Here is a 16993-nt window from a genome sequence, read left to right on the forward strand (position 1 = left end):
GCAAAAAAAGTTTGTGTTACCTTGAAATACCTCCCCCTGTTACTTCACGCAAGAGACGGCAATGGAGAGGAACAAACTCCAGCAATTTGTTGTACATGGTCTGGAGGCCATTGGGACGAGATTGAACAAACTGTTCCACAATCACCTGTTAAAGAACATTTAGTATCAAATTAAAGATGCCAGACAAGAATTCCAGTGCAAAAAAGATTAAAATATCTTCCACCTACAGCCCAAAGTCAATAATTACTGCATTATCATAGCAATGCTCAAAATGCTGTTTAACAGGAGATATAAAACAGTTAAATTAGCTTTCAGTTCCTACATGCAACAGCCTCCCGATGTTGTAACACACTGACACCATATCTTTTTAAGTACCTGAACATATTCAAGGTCTAGTGGCAAATGCCAATATTATTATTTATTAAATTTGTAGATCTCAAGGCAGTTCACAGCATAAAAATGCAAGATAAAAATACAAATGCTCAAATAACCTGCTTTCTGCTCTAACTTTCTTTCTGCTGAGTTCTTTTTCATGTCAGGAAGAGCCCCCGAAGTACTAGACATATATACAAAACACAATGTATTCTCCTGAGTCAGCTGCCTCCAGCTTCACTTACCTCATCTACATATGGTTTCACAAGCACTTCACCAACTAATGCCTCAGCATCCCGTGTTTTGTCTATTGTTGCATAGGTTCGCAAGCAATGACGGATTATGTCAATGTTGGAAGTTTGAAGGCCTTCTAAAAGCAGTCCTTCCAGGGACTGCTGCAGCATTGCTGTTATCCCAACTATTCGCTATGATTTTCAAAAAAAGAATGAAAAGAATTGTTATTGCTGTGCCAGAAAAATTAGAAATACCCACTAGTTTTATTTAGTCATTTAAGAACTGCATTATAGCCTCAAAAACCACCAATCACCAATATACTGTATTTTTCCAAGACGATGCTTTTTGCTAAAAAAAAATCAGGCAAAAATTGGGAGTCATCTTATACACGGATAGTGAATGCAGAGGGAGGACGTGAGATTAATGGCAGCAGCAAGCAGGAGATTGGCAGTGGCGATTGGGCGGGTGATTGGTGGCTGCGGCAAGGCTTGCTGGCAATTGGCTGTGGCTGTGGCAATTGGGCAGGCTATTGGCGGCTGTGGCGACGTGGGCAGGCGATTGGTGGCTGCGGCAAGTGGGGGGGTGGGCTGTTGGTGGAGGAAGTGGGCAGACAATTGGCGGCTGCGGCAAGGTGTGCAGGGCAGGGGGTGAGCAATTGGTGGCAGTGACCTCCCCCCCCCCCAAAGCTAAACAACTTAATTTCTTAATTTTGGGTTTTAAAAAATAGGGGTAATCTTATACATGGGGGGTGTCTTATACACGAAAAAAATACAGTAGGTTAAAATTCTAATTTGAGGTTAACCGAAATCCAACCCTTAATGATTTTTATAGATTATTATTGAATGCCTGTTTAAAATTAAATTGTTTTAAACAACATGCTTGAATATTTGGGAAAAATAACATTGGTTGAGGTATAATTTGAGTTAATATTACATTTATTACATGCGTTTGCTACTAACAGTAGGAAAACTACTACTCCTACAAAGTTGTAATTACTGAAGAGAGCTTATCATTGTACTCACAACAAAACTGACATACTGTATTTGTTAGTTCTGGATGGTAAACACTGCTGAGCATGTGGGTTTAAAGTGTAAAAATATAAACAATTTGTTGAAAGGATGATTATGTACTTTACATACTGGAGCAGTAAATATCAGAACAATGTACTGCTATACATACAGTTTTAATTGATAAGCATGATTTGCTTATTTTTATAAATATCTTTTTTAAAGCTTTAGCTGAGATAATCGGTGATTCACCTGCCAGAAGGCAAACAGAAATGCAAGCATTTCAGTCTCCAACAAACAAGATTTTAGGGACTTTAAGGAGAAGATAACATATTGGCTGACTAGCTGTTTGGTAACAGATATAATTTTTGCATTCTTCTTGTTCATCGCAACTACAGTCCAAGATAAATGCATGAACTTTCATAATGATAGCACCACTGAAAGTCCACAATATTATTATTATTTAATTGTGACAACTTTTTTTTTTGTAAAACAAGGCAAAATACTTACTGGTTTCAGCTTGTCTAGTAGTGGCATTCCTTTGCTCTGTACTGCATGAAACTGTAACTGGTTGAATTCTGTGGCAATTCTTTCTAAAATCTGTCCGGTCAGAAGTGGACTTGCAAAGGAATTGGCACACATCAGGATACGATTTTGATAAATAAGTAGATAACCTCTCTCGCCCTTCACACAAACACACAGTCTCTTCCTATATATGTATGCGTGTATATATACGCATGTTCATGTGATTTCCTCCCAGCTCCCAACAATCCCTTTGCATTTAGTGTGACCAAGAAGATCCCGCAACAGGGCTATGCAGTTAGGAACAGGCTTGACTCTTAATGGCAGAAGCTTTCAGAGGCCTCAGGGCAAGGGACAGGTAATTCTGTGTCCCTAATGCACCCCCTTCTTGTCTTATGCCTGGGCAAAACCTACCCAGTACCTCCAACACAATAGAGGCCACATGGGATTATGCAACATGTCTACTCAAACCAGCTTCAAAGCAACTGAAACATGTCAGAACATAGGAAGCTGTTCCAGGCCCTGTCTCCTCTGTCAATTCCAAGGAGTGTCAGAATCCCAGGTGGATCTCCTATCTTCAGAGACCAGCTAGTGAACCCTTGCAAAGCCTAGAGATATGCTGGGAGATTTGTGAAAACAGGCAAGACAAATGGGCATTTGCATTTTAAAAAGATGTACTGAATGCAAAGACCAAGAAGATTTCAGAGGCTATGAAAATGTTCCAGTGTTATGTCTTCATATGTGATATTCTTCTTATGATGGTATCACAACACGTAAGTACAGTGCATGCTCTGTTCATCATACATGAAGAATGCATACATGACTGTTTCACTAAACAATGGGTCAATCATAGGTTTCTACCACAGGTCATGAAACAGGCACATGTGTCTTGCACAGGTTTGTGTGCACACTCCTTTCATACGTAGAAACAAGATCTAAGCAGGGAAAACATGACCATAGCTCCCTTTTGTTGCTGGCACAAGATAAACAACAACAACCATAGAGCCATACGGAAAATCTACAAACTAATTTACCCCAGAGCAGCCCTATGAAAGTCAACAGACTGCTCCACAAAAGGGTACACAGGTGGCAGGGCAGGTGCTCTGCTAACTGTAAAACAGCATTTGCTATTTTGGCATGTTATTATGACAGGAGCAATCGGTGTATCACGAACTAACTTCTTTAAATAGTTGCTTCCTCCCACTTTGGAGTTTCAAGATGCTGGTTGTCAGGGTTTTAGGGAGAGAGGAGACAGAGAGCGAGGGCGAGGAGGAAGAGGACGACAACGAGCCGAGGTTGTCCCAAAGTCCGTCTAGCGAATCAGAGGATTCCCAGAAGGGAGCCCCCCTGGTCAGGCCAAGGGGCAATAGAGAGGGAATCAGTCAGAGAGAGGGGAACGAAGAGGGAATCCCCAGTGGGAGTGGCAAAGCGGGACCAGCTCCCCCGTCGGAACGGAGTAGAGGGGGGGGAGTTGCCAGTGTGTCAGAAAGAGCAGGACAGGAAGGAGGAAGGGGGAGGAGTTCGGAGCAAGACGTCCTGCCTGAAAGGGAGGAGTGTAGTACCGAGAGCAGCGTAACTGTAGAAAGGAAGGTCAGAGGCAACGTACGCGCGCCAAGTTCAAATATAGAGGCGCGCGGAAATGAGGAGAGCTCTGAGGAGGAGCCTGGTGCCAAAGCACGAAGGAGGGGGGAGCAGGCGGGAGAAGACTCAGCCTCTGGGGAGTCCCGGAAAGAGGGAAGACAGGGGGGCAGGAAGACCCTGCGGAAAAGGAAAGAGAGGAAAAGGTGGAGCAGTACAAGCCTCTTAAATTGGTGCAGGGGAGGGACGGACTCAGAGGGGACTTCTAACATCTAAGGGTAACAGATGCGGAGCCACGGAGTTTGGATGTAATGACGACAATGATCTTCAATAAAACCTTTTGTATATAGCTTGGACTGGACTTTGGTCTCTTGTGAGCTGGGACCCAGGGTGGCTCTGACAGAAAGTCCCCTCCAAAGAACGCAAAATTTTTTTTTTGCAAAGCTCACGAACGGTGACAGCCATGACTGCGGAGGAGCAGTTGACAGCGCTGCGAACTACAGTTTCCGAACTCACTGCTGCAGTCCTTGCGTCTCAGAAGAAGCATGACGAAATGGAGAAGCGCTGCCAGGACCTGCAAACAAGGTGGGAACGTGCAAGCAGGGAAGGGTTCCCAGGGTCCAGATCAGAGGGGATTGGACTTGGACGGAGGGGGGGCAGCCTAGTCACCCACTTCGATGGGAACCTGAAGCACTACCCCAGTTTCAGAGCAGACGTTTTGTATGCATTGCACTTGCTTCGTCATGACTTTAAAGATGAGGAGGAGAAAGTGGGGTTTATTGTTTCTCACTTGCATGGGCCGGCCAGAGACTGGTTGCGCAATTTGTGGCGTGAAGATGGCCCTGCCCGCCGCGATGCAGATGAATTCATTAAAGCGATGGATGCCTGCTTCCAGTCTACTGTAGATGTGGATCTTGCACGCAGGGAAATTTTTGGATTGCGGCAAGGCAAAGCCACTGTGCGTCAGTACCATTCTAGATTTTTTGCTTTACTGACTGCGCTAAGCTGGGAGAAGGATTGTGCACCTGTGAGGGATTTGTTCTGGGAGGGGCTCAGCGGTCCCATTAAGGATGAACTTGCCAGGGGAGACAGACCCCAGACCCTGGAGGAGCTTGTGCAGAGGGCTTTGGCGATTGGGATACGGCACGAGGGACGTCCTTGGCACACTGAGGAAGAACGTCAGGTGCGTCCACCAGCGAGGACGTCTTCTTTCATCCCCAGGGAGTTCAGTCAGTCACATCCTTCGCCACTGGGAAGGCAGGGGGAGGAGCCCATGGAACTTGGTGGTGCTAAGGCTCAAGCAACAGCCAGAGCCCCAGCTTCCGGTGCAGTGAAGGCAAAGCCTCCTAGAGGGACCAGGAAGTGTTACATTTGCGACAGTGCACAGCACATGGCGAAAGAGTGTCCCCAGAGGCTGCAGAAACACACTGCAGCTTTAGCAACTGTTGCAGCAGAAATGATGCAAGCAGAGCAACCTCAGGGAAACGACAGTGCCTGGCTGGAAGCAGAGCTGCTGGGGCTCAGCCAGGCGAATCTGTAGAGCAGTCCCCAGCGCTTTTGCAACGCACAGACCCTTTACCACCCAAGCCAGCGGTGCAGCTCACTGCAACACTTCAGTTGCCGAATGGAACCACCCTGGAAGTCCCCATCACGATTGATTCTGGGAGCAACGCAGATTTTGTGGGGACGCACTTTGTCAAGCAGCATCGCATAGCGCTTCTGCCAGCGACAACACCTCTGAACGTAGTCACGGTGGATGGCAGGAAATTGCTAGGAGGACAAGTTGTGCAACAGACGCCTCCCATGGTGATGAGGATTGGAAATCATCGAGAAGTCATCAGCTTCAATGTCACCCGCTTTTCAGACACGCCTATAGTGTTAGGCATGAGTTGGCTGGAGAGACACAGTCCTGCTGTAGCGTGGTACCAACGGCAGATCACCTTTTGCTCATCGTACTGTGCTCAACATTGTATCCAGTCCAGCCAGGAGGAGGGAGCTGAGCAGCAGTTGCAACTTGGCATGGTGCAGGCAGTACCCCGCAAGTACGAGGGGTTCCTGGAGGTTTTCTGCGAGAAGGAAGCTGACCAGTTGCCGCCCCACAGGCCTTATGATTGTGCCATCGACCTGGTGCCAGGGGCGCAGTTGCCGACTGCAAAGCTGTATTCCATGTCTGAGGACGAGATGCAAGAACTCAGGGAGTTCATAGAGCACAATTTGAAGCGCGGATTCATCCGAGAATCGAAAGCGGTGGGGGGCAGTCCTGTTTTCTTTGTAAAGAAGAAAGACACGCCCCAGAAAAGACTCATTGTGGACTATCGATTCATAAACAGTAAGACCAAACCCAAGGCCTTCCCCATGCCCAAGATAGATGATCTCCTGGCAACCGTAAGGAAGGGGAAGATCTTCACCAAATTGGATCTGCGTGGAGCGTATAACCTCATACGCATCCGGGAGGGCGATGAGTGGAAGACGGCCATGTTCACGCCTCTGGGCACGTACGAATACAGAGTTATGCCATTTGGTCTCCAAAATGGATCTCACGTCTTCCAAGCATTTATGCATCACGTGCTAGCGGGACTTCTCTACAAGAAATGCGTGTGTTTCCTCGACGACATCCTGATCTTTTCGGAAACGGAGGAGGCCCATGAGAAGGACGTAAAGGAAGTCCTGCAGAGACTACGGGAGAACAAGCTCTACGCCAAGTTAGAGAAGTGCCAGTTTGATGTGACGGACGTGGATTTCCTAGGCTACAAGCTGTCCGACAAGGGGCTGGCCATGGACAGCGCCAAGGTCCGCGCGGTGTTGGACTGGAAGAGCCCTCGCAATCGGAAGGAAGTCCAAAGATTCATCGGCTTCGCCAACTTCTACCGCAAATTCATCAGAGGTTTTGCAAAGGAGACGGCAGCGATCACGGACACTCTCAGTTCCAAGAAAAAGAGGTTCGTGTGGACGGAACAGGCGGAGCGCTCTTTTCAGAAGCTTAAAAGCCTTTTCGCCTCCGAGGAGCAGCTGCTGCACGTGAATCCAGGCAAGCCCATACGACTAGAGACCGACGCGTCAGACAGAGCGGTTGGAGCCGTACTCCTGCAAGAAGATCCACATGGAAACTGGAGACCCGGTGCCTTTTACTCCAGAAAGCTCAGCAAAGCGGAGCAAAACTACACCATATGGGACAGGGAGCTGTTAGCCATTCACGCAGCTTTCAAAGCGTGGCGACACTTCCTCATAGGAGCCAAGCACACAGTACAGGTCCGCACGGATCACAAGAACCTAGAGTATTGGCGCACGGCGAAGCTCCAAAGCCAGAGGCACATGCGCTGGGCGGAATTCTTCGCGGATTTCGACTTTCGGATAGAGTACGTCCCAGGAGATTCCAACGTTATAGCCGATGCGCTATCCAGGAAACCGCAATATCTCGATGAAGCGGCGCCTGTAGCAGCCAAGCACATTTTCGCACCGCAGGCGTGGTCGTGCGCTGCCGCCACAGTAGATCTGGACGCGGTGCGACGCGCGTTGCAAGTGGATCAGTTCGCACAGTCCAAGATGGAGGAATTGCGCAGAGGTGTGCAGAGTGGCGAAGAGTTCCAACTACGCGACGGGCTGCTAACTCGCAAAGGTGCCCTCTACGTGCCAAGCGACGAGCTTCGCGCAAAGGTTCTGCAGCAGTTGCACGACGCCCCCAGTGCGGGCCACTTCGGTAAGGAGAAGACAATAGAACTGGTGGCAAGAGACTTTTGGTGGCCCCGGATGCGTGGAGAGGTAGCGGATTACGTCGCCAGGTGTGACACTTGTCAGAGGTTCAAGCCAGTACACCAGAAGCCAGCGGGGCTGTTGGAACCGCTGGAAACGCCACAGCAACCGTGGGAGAGGGTAGCTCTGGACTTCGTTACTGACCTGCCCAGCTCCAGGGGGAAGACGGCGGTACTGGTGGTTGTGGACCTGTTCACCAAGATGGCGCACTTCATTCCATGCGCAAAGGTGGCGACGGCGGAACAGACTGCCAAACTCTTCATCGATCACGTGTTCAAGGTGCATGGGCTGCCGCAGTCCATCCTGTCCGACAGGGGGCGCCAGTTTGTTTCCAATTTTTGGCAGAAGCTTTTAGGTATCCTGAACGTCAAGATCAACCTCACGTCGGCGAGACACCCACAAACCAACGGCCAAGCTGAGAGGGTCAACGCGATCATGCAGCAGTACCTGAGATGTTACGCCAACCAGCGACCAGCAGTTTGGGTGGACTACCTGCCGATGGCAGAGTTTGCCTATAACAACACGAAGCACGCGTCCACGGGGGTGACGCCGTTTTTCGCGAACAATGGTCGTCACCCCAGAACCTTCCCGGGGTTCGTGGCACCGGGAGAGGGGGTGCCGCAAGGAGCCGACCAGTTTGCAGCGGAGCTGCAGGAGGTGCACGAAGAGTTGCGGAGACATTTAGAGCTGGCCAAGCAAGCATATAAGGTGCAGGCTGACAAAAACAGGAGAGAGGGAGAGGAGATCCAGGTGGGGGACTGGGTGTGGTTAGCGGCCCAAGCGATGCCAGCCAAGTCGTTGGCCAAGAAGAAGCTGGGGCACAGGCAGTTAGGGCCGTACCAGGTGGAGGCTAAAATCAACCCTGTAGCCTTTCGACTAGCCCTCCCCGAAGGTTCCAGAGTGCACCCGGTCTTTCATAGATCGGTGCTCACTCCCTACAAGGCACCGCACAGGTTTCAGGAGTCTGACACAGTCACGCAACAACACACTAAGTCACAGGAGAGGGAGAGGGCGCCTAGGGCCGAACCACTCAACGAGGTCACAGAGATCCTGGACTCGAGATGGGGGCAAGAGGGAGTAGAATATTTTCTAGTCAGAGAGGGTGCCCCAGTCAGTGCCAATGGTTGGGTGCCGGGCTACGCCTTAGACGAACCTCTTTTAAAAGACGAGTTCCATGCCCTTTTCCCTCATAGACCCATGAAAGCCGAGTACTTTGATGACTGGCTCTTTACGCCCACATGTTCAGGCAGCACTTTCCACGGCTTTTCTTCAGCTGAAGAAAGGTCGCCGGACTCCAACTCGCCCAGGGGATCGTGTTCGGGGGTGGACACAGAACCCTCTTATTGGTGGGACGAGCAACCAGAGGAGGACTGGCGCAGGAAATGGCTGACGGGACCTTGGCAGGCAGCACCGGACCAGGTACCAATGGAGGAGGGAGAAGAGAACACCTTGGGTCAAGAACCCGAATTCGAACACTCGTACAACGAACTGCAAACAGAGGAGATGGAGGTGCAGAATCTGTATCCTGCGTCCGCCTCCGAAGAGCGGCAGCTTCCACAACCTGCACCCGATGAGCGGAAGGGGGGAAGGGGGGGCTTCGAGGGGGGGATGGATGTCAGGGTTTTAGGGAGAGAGGAGACAGAGAGCGAGGGCGAGGAGGAAGAGGACGACAACGAGCCGAGGTTGTCCCAAAGTCCGTCTAGCGAATCAGAGGATTCCCAGAAGGGAGCCCCCCTGGTCAGGCCAAGGGGCAATAGAGAGGGAATCAGTCAGAGAGAGGGGAACGAAGAGGGAATCCCCAGTGGGAGTGGCAAAGCGGGACCAGCTCCCCCGTCGGAACGGAGTAGAGGGGGGGGAGTTGCCAGTGTGTCAGAAAGAGCAGGACAGGAAGGAGGAAGGGGGAGGAGTTCGGAGCAAGACGTCCTGCCTGAAAGGGAGGAGTGTAGTACCGAGAGCAGCGTAACTGTAGAAAGGAAGGTCAGAGGCAACGTACGCGCGCCAAGTTCAAATATAGAGGCGCGCGGAAATGAGGAGAGCTCTGAGGAGGAGCCTGGTGCCAAAGCACGAAGGAGGGGGGAGCAGGCGGGAGAAGACTCAGCCTCTGGGGAGTCCCGGAAAGAGGGAAGACAGGGGGGCAGGAAGACCCTGCGGAAAAGGAAAGAGAGGAAAAGGTGGAGCAGTACAAGCCTCTTAAATTGGTGCAGGGGAGGGACGGACTCAGAGGGGACTTCTAACATCTAAGGGTAACAGATGCGGAGCCACGGAGTTTGGATGTAATGACGACAATGATCTTCAATAAAACCTTTTGTATATAGCTTGGACTGGACTTTGGTCTCTTGTGAGCTGGGACCCAGGGTGGCTCTGACACTGGTATATAGATTTCAAAGACAGACAGAACTAAGCAAAAGCAATTTGCTGATCCCATACCTGCTTCCTTCTAGTGATGACATTTCTTTAGAATTTTGGGAGTGCAGAATTTTCTCAATTTTCTCAACTGCTTTAATAACTTGAATAAGTCTCAGGACACACATCTGGTTGGTGAGGGGAGAAACAAAGAAAATAAAAAATTCTCGTATTGAATCTGATATATTTTCTTCCCAACAAATTTGCAGGTATTTTGGGGAAATGATTTGACTCAAGAGGTAAGGAGCTGGAAGTAATAAACCTATTACAATGTGATCTCTGAAGTGCACCACTATGCCAAAGGGACCCCCACCTCTCCACTGCTGAGGTTAATAACTGTATGGAGCTCCCATGTAAACCTGGTTCTTCTTGGCATAAGGAGGGGAGGTGTGTTGTGTCAGAACTGCAACATGTATTAAAGACAGTGCCTTCTGTTACCACATTCAAAGAAATGCTTAAGAAAAAACAAGGAACCCAAAAACTCCCTATGATGGCCTTTGTCCATGTTTACCGTCATTTAAATGCATACTGTTCAGTGCAAGTGGGAAACAGTTTAAACAGTGGAATCCTACACATGGCTGTTCAGAATTAAGTTCCACTGAGTTCAATGGGACTCACTCCCAGGTAGGTGTGTATAGGACTGCAGTTGGCAGAGCAATTCAAAAGAGGAAGGGAGAAAGAATCAAAGGCAGAGAAACTACGAAATCCAAAGCTCTGTCAGGCTCATGTAGAGGGTAAACTTGTTTTTCCTCCCTTGCCATTAGCTCTGAGGTCCTGTCCATCAGTTTCCCTCCCATAGGTTTCTGTGCTTTCTGCTCTTGGTCTTGTGCAGTTTTCTCCTTAGCTTGGTAACGTACTAGAGGCATGAGAGCACTTTAGATTCAAGGCCTCCTTCAATTCATCCTGCACACCTCTTTTTTCTCTCTTGCATTTGAGCACTGACAGGACAGGGAGGTTGTCCACAAAGGTTCTTACAGCCACAACAAGGTAGCCTCCAATGAAGGATCTCCCTTTCTACAGCCAAAGGGAAAAGTGTATTCTATCCTATAATTCCTAGAACATTCTTCAAGAGGACATAGGTCATGCCTTGAGAAAGTGTGTTAGAAAAAGTAAGGCTCTGATCTTCTAGTAAAGCAAATCTGCATCTACTAGTTCCTTTTCATTTTGCCATGTCAGAAGATTGCATGAAGTGCTCTCAAACTAACGATTAAATTTCCATATGGTGGTATATATGTTCATTTTGCCCTTTTGCCATAAAAATGCAATAAATGGATCTGCCTGTTGTACCTTTTTCGCCCTGATATCTTCTTGTTTAGACACACGTTCATCAATTGCTCGAATTCCTTCACTGACACATGACTTAAGACTCTGGAAAGAAAAAACATATACACACACACTCCATATTTCCTCCCAATTAAAACAAGCAGTTCTGTGCACATATGAGTTAACATCTCTCACACAGATTAGTCACATCTTTTGTGCCTTTCTAAAATGATTAAGCAAGTTATGAACGAGGCCAAAATATTTATTCAAAGCCAAATCTCAGGTGCTGGACACCTCCTATTATGTGCTCAGCTGGAGCTCCTTTCCCTGGAGAAATATCATTTATTCCGGGCTGTGCTATAGTGATTGCAAACCCATCTATCCTTTGCAACAAGACTTTTCTATGCTGAGCTACATTTGAAAAGTAAGATGGACATGATTGCAGGGCTTGTTGGCCATAGGCAATTTCCAATTGAGCATGATCAGGGACACATTGCAATCCAACTGGCACCATCCCACTGTTGATATAACTTCTGTTTGTGTCTGATAATTCCTAAGGTCCCTTTCCAATATTATCTTAGTAGCATGGGAGCCAAAGCTGTATTTTTCCAGTGCTACTTCAGTAAAATGGGATGTCTGAGGTAACAGGCAACGCAATGCTGTTCATCTTGGAAGCTTAGTCAACAGTGACGTAGTCTCCCATGTACCTGGGGCTTTCATCATTCCCCTGTCAGCATAGGAAGGAAACATCCTTCCATGATCTAAGGTAAAGTGTACCTTACAAGTTCTGGATGGCAGCTCCCCTACTGCTTTCTGTGTGGGAGCATCATTTCTGAAGAACATGACCCTTTACAAATTTCATTTTCAGAGCCTTATTAGATTTCAGTAGAGCTACTTATAATCATGAGTTTCCAGGCAGTGACAAGACAAAAGGAGTGTAGCTCCTGGTTCATTAGGTAGATTAGTAATGAAACGGTTATGGAGAGTGAGGTAAAAGAGCTCAGGGATATTAAATATGAGGAAATTCAGCCCAAACAGAAGCAACACTTTATGTCTTGCTTTCAAATTAATCTAACTGTGGTCCTGTAGTAAAAGAAATGTCTCAATATCTAGAAATTATTCTAGTTATCTTTTCAATCAATTGGTTCAGAGAAATTCCATCCCATTTCTATTATTTCAGTTCATGAGGTCACCTAGCTAATCTTGCATGTGTTGCTGGTTATTAATATTATTTCCTATTTTAATGCTATCTGGACATATAATCAACACAGCCCTACTTTCCTTTCCAACACATAATACATTTAACTTTTAGGAAAAAAGAGGTGAATTAAATAAATAATTTGTTTTTTTAGAAACAAGTATTTGCTGTTCGGGGGGGGGGGGGGATTGTTTGGCTAAATATACTTTATGCATAGTAAAGGTAAAGGGACCCCTGACCGTTAAGTCCAGTCGCGTACCACTCTGGGGTTGTGGTGCTCATCTCACTGGCCAAGGGAGAGCAGACAGCATCCAGGTCATGTGGCCAGAATGACTGAGTTGCTTCTGGTGAACCAGAGCAGCACATGGAAATGCCATTTACTTTATGCATAGGTTAACATAAATGTATGTCTATGGTGTTCTTGTCTCTGTTCTTACCACACAGTTAGGGCTCCTAAAATGGTTTCTAAATGTTCTGACAAAATGTATTTTGCTGAAACAAAATAAAAAAATTCCTTCCAGTAGCACCTTAAAGACCAACTAAGTTAGTTCTTGGTATGAGCTTTCGTGTGCATGCACACTTCTTCAGATACTGAAGAAGTGTGCATGCACATGAAAGCTCATACCAAGAACTAACTTAGTTGGTCTTTAAGGTGCTACTGGAAGGAATTTTTTTATTTTGTTTTGACTATGGCAGACCAACACGGCTACCTATCTGTAACTGTATTTTGCTGTTTCATGAAATCCCCTGTCAGCCCCATACAGCATTTATTTGGTTTCTCAATATTTTCAAATCAGACAATTGATATGAGAAGTTATTTCAGAACATACCATAACTTCCTCTCGTAGTTGTCCTAAAGGCACTGAAAGCTGATTAAGGGCTTTGTCCATGCCAACCTAAATAAATTGTCCAAACATATTACATATTAATGAGCAGTTGAAACTGTGTATGTGTATATTTTGTAACAAATTACATTTCTATTGAAAACAAATGTAAAAAATGTTTACAATCAGTACTTCAGAAGACATCCCAACTAGTAAGTAATCCTGACTATTATATTTTCCTAATGGCTGTCTGTCATTGGTACAACAACAGAAATGGCACTTGTAGATTGCTAACTTGCAATCTCTGGCAAGCTGGCTCCAATCCTGCACAGAATTATCTGTGAATGACTGCTGAAATCAAAACAACATAAACTGGACAAAAATGGAAGACTGTGTGTCCACATACTCTATAAGTGCAGAGCGTTCAATAGGTACCTTATCTTTAGCGCTGTTATCAGCACCCCATGACAACTAAGAAGGCAGAACAAGGATCGGGACCAAAGGGACCCATTTCAAATCTACACTCAGCCAGGAAACTCATTTAGTGGTATGGAACAAGTCATCCTAATGCACATTAGAAGACTTTTCAAGAATTGCATATTCTATCTATTTTCAAAAGTATCAAATGCTATAAAAAACAAAACCTTATCTATCCATTCATACTCCTTGAAGGAAAAGTGGGATGCAAATATGATGTGAGAAAGAGCTTTTTATATATATTTTACCTCTGGACTATTTAACCTCTCTTTTCTAGCATGCATCAATTCACAGCAATTGCACACACTTTTTCATATTACAGCTAAGAGATTTTAATCCAAAGGTGTTTTTTATTTACCAGTTGTCTTCCTTCTGTTTATTGAGGTATCCTATGACATCCTGAACACCCACCTCAAACAGCCTATTCACATACCAAACCCTTGTCTAGAAGCTCCCAGTACCTCCTTAAAATGTAAGACCCTCCAAATGTTGCTGGACTACAACTCCCATCATCACTGACCATTGGCATGGTGACTGGGGCTGACAGGAGATGCAATCCAACAACGTATGTAGAGCCACAGGGTCCTGCTTTTGGAAGTATGCTGAATATTAGCATCTTCAAATATATATTATTAGTAAACTTAAACACTAAGATTAGTATACATAAAACATCCATTTTGAAACTTACTAGATTGGTGGAAAGATTAACAAAGTCTGCATAATCCTTGTTTATGAGCTCTATCATGGCAGTTTTAAGAAGTTTGTAGTAGAGCTCAAGATCATCCCGAAGCTCTTCCAACTGAACACGTTTCCTGCACTCTGACACAAAGTGATCGACATCGAAATCCGGCTATATATGAAACAGGTAAATAATAATAATAATAATAATGATGATGATTTAAGAAATGGCTCATAACAGAAAATGCAATTCCTTGTAAAAGCAGTTTGTGTTTATCTAACTTCCAAGCATGCTTGAAGTGAAGGGATAAAAATGAGGCCCACGGACTAGGAAAAGTTTTTGTTCTAAATGAAACACTAAAATATAAGATGTGTAAACACAGTCTTATTGGTTTGTTAAAGTGCTTTCTGTCTGTAAACCCTAATTAATTGGTTCTATTCAAAATAATGTTAACAATGATAATAATAATAATAACAATAATAATAATAATAATAGTAGTAGTAGTAGTAGCAGTAATTTATTACTTCTACCACCCATCTGACTGGATTGCCCCAGCCACTCTGGGCACCTTATAATAGAGTATAAAAGAACACATGATACACCAGACATTTAAAGCTTCCTGATACAACGCTGCCTTCAGATGTCTATGGAAGGTCATATAATTGTTTATCTCTTTGACATCTAATGGGAGGGTGATCCACAGGGTGGGCACCACTACCAAAAAGGCCTTCTGCCTGGTTAATAATAATAATAATGGGTCTGACAGCATAAGACCATAAGAAGAGCCCTCATGAATTACCGTATTTTTCGCCCTATAGGACGCACCGTCCCATAAGGCGCACCTAGTTTTTTGGGGGGGAAATACCCCAGCCCCCAGAACAAGCAACTCCGACCCCCGACCCCAGCCCCCAGAACAAGCAACTCTCCGCAAGCAGCGGGAGCCGAGTGCAGGGCTCCCGCGCCTTGCGGAGAGGTGCGCGAAGTCTGGAAACGCTGGGCTCAGTGCGCCCAGCCTTTGTCATGCAGGCAACTCTCCACAAGCTGCGGGAGCCCGGCGCTGGGCTCCCGCTGCTTGCGGAGAGGTGCGCAAAGTCTGGGCACGCTGAACTCAGCACGCCCAGCCTTCGGCATGCAGGCAACTCTCCGCAAGGCGCGGGAGCCCAGCGCAGGGCTCCCGCGCCTTGCGGAGAGGTGCGCGAAGTCTGGGCGCACTGAGCTCAGTGCACCTAGCCTTCGGCACGCAGGCAACTCTCCGCAAGCTGTGGGAGCCCGGTACGGGCTCCCACGGCTTGCGGAGATCTGCACAAAGCCTGGAGAGCGAGAGGGGTCGGTGTGCACCGACGCCTCTCGCTCTCCAGGCTTCAGCGAAAGCCTGCATTCGCCCCATAGGATGCACACACATTTCCCCTTCATTTTTGGAGGGGAAAAAGTGCGTCCTATGGGGCGAAAAATACAGTAGGCCAAAAGCCCATCTAGTCCAACATCCTGTTCACACTGTGCCCGACAAAATCCCTATGGGAAACCTAAAAGTAGGACATGAGTGCAACAACAAAGAATGTTTTAAAGTTGTATAATTGCTTACATCCAAGAATCCCCTTTATTTTATTTTTTAAGATATTTTAAACAGCAGTTTTTCAAGGAAACAGCTATGTGTCCAGAATTAGAATCGCTGAATTGTAGAGTGGGAAGGGGCCTTGGATCATCCAACCCAAATTCCTGCAATGCAGGAATAGGCAACTATTGAACCCATAATCTTATCAGCACCATGCTCTAACCAATGGAGCAGCACATTCTGAAGGAGCCAGCCTCCGTGTATGATGGACAGTATGACAGGTGAAATACAAAGAGCTGTCTGGCAGGCCGCAACACAGGGATGCCTCACAGGATCAGAGGACCCAAATCCAACACGGGTGTGAGTTCTCCATAGGAAACGTCCTGGCTGGGGCATCTAGATTTTAAACGGGTTCGGAATGAAAAATGTGTGCGTGCAACATACACAAAACATAAAAAACCTACACAAGATGCGTGCCATGCACAGGCAGCATGGACTTCCTTGTGGGAATTTAATAATGTGCAAATGGGGCTAGCAATAGGAAGTGTACATATTCATTATTAAAAAGAGGTGCATATACCCCTATCTCCCCCCCATGGAGAAAAACAACCTATAAATCTCTGACAGCCCTATTAGGAGAAAAATGAGCTACTTTGAAGGGCTTTCCGGGGGGGGGGCAGGACTAGAGCCTCTGTGGGGTGGCGAGGCCTGCGAGTCACTCCAGCCCAGCCAGGGTCTCCCACAGACACGCATCTCCCCCTACCATCTCCCCCCACCTCCCAAGTTGCCCCTCCTCTCCCTTCAGCCCCGGCTTCGGCCCAGCCAGGCGCCCTCCTGCCCAGGGGCCTCCGCCTCCTCACCTTCATAAACTCGTCCTTGTCGAAGCACAGGTTTTCGGGTCCCCGGGGTAGGTTCATATTCCACGTCTCCATGGCTGACTGGGCTCCGCTCCCTCCCTCCCGGCGACCCGGGGCCGCCACGTCTCTTTCCCGGATCGCCGCTCGGCTTCGGCTTCGCAGTCGACACAAAATGTACGCGCGCGCGCCACACTTCCGCCAGCACCGCGGCGCCGAGACCGGGCACCGCCGGCCGCCTCCTGCGCTCGGGAGGGCGGCCTCTAGCGGCCTACGGCCT

The 16993-nt window shown here is 47.3% G+C and overlaps 1 protein-coding gene across 1 annotated transcript in view; it reads right to left on the reverse strand.

Moving 5' to 3' along the window:
* Positions 1–16918, reverse strand: part of COG2 (component of oligomeric golgi complex 2) — a 31901-nt gene extending 14983 nt beyond the window's left edge. Inside the window, exons 1-8 of the mRNA XM_081855836.1 lie at positions 16720–16918; positions 14317–14478; positions 13158–13223; positions 11154–11234; positions 9891–9994; positions 2124–2232; positions 618–797; positions 21–145 (exon numbers count right to left, since the gene is read on the reverse strand). Of these exons, the coding sequence (XP_081711962.1) occupies positions 21–145; positions 618–797; positions 2124–2232; positions 9891–9994; positions 11154–11234; positions 13158–13223; positions 14317–14478; positions 16720–16791 (899 nt within the window). The 5' untranslated portion in view covers positions 16792–16918. The remainder of the gene's footprint in view (positions 1–20; positions 146–617; positions 798–2123; positions 2233–9890; positions 9995–11153; positions 11235–13157; positions 13224–14316; positions 14479–16719) is intronic.
* Positions 16919–16993: the final 75 nt, after the last annotated feature.

This window comes from Podarcis erhardii (assembly GCF_964252035.2).
Source record: "Podarcis erhardii genome assembly, chromosome: 3".
Classification (NCBI taxonomy): domain Eukaryota; kingdom Metazoa; phylum Chordata; class Lepidosauria; order Squamata; family Lacertidae; genus Podarcis; species Podarcis erhardii.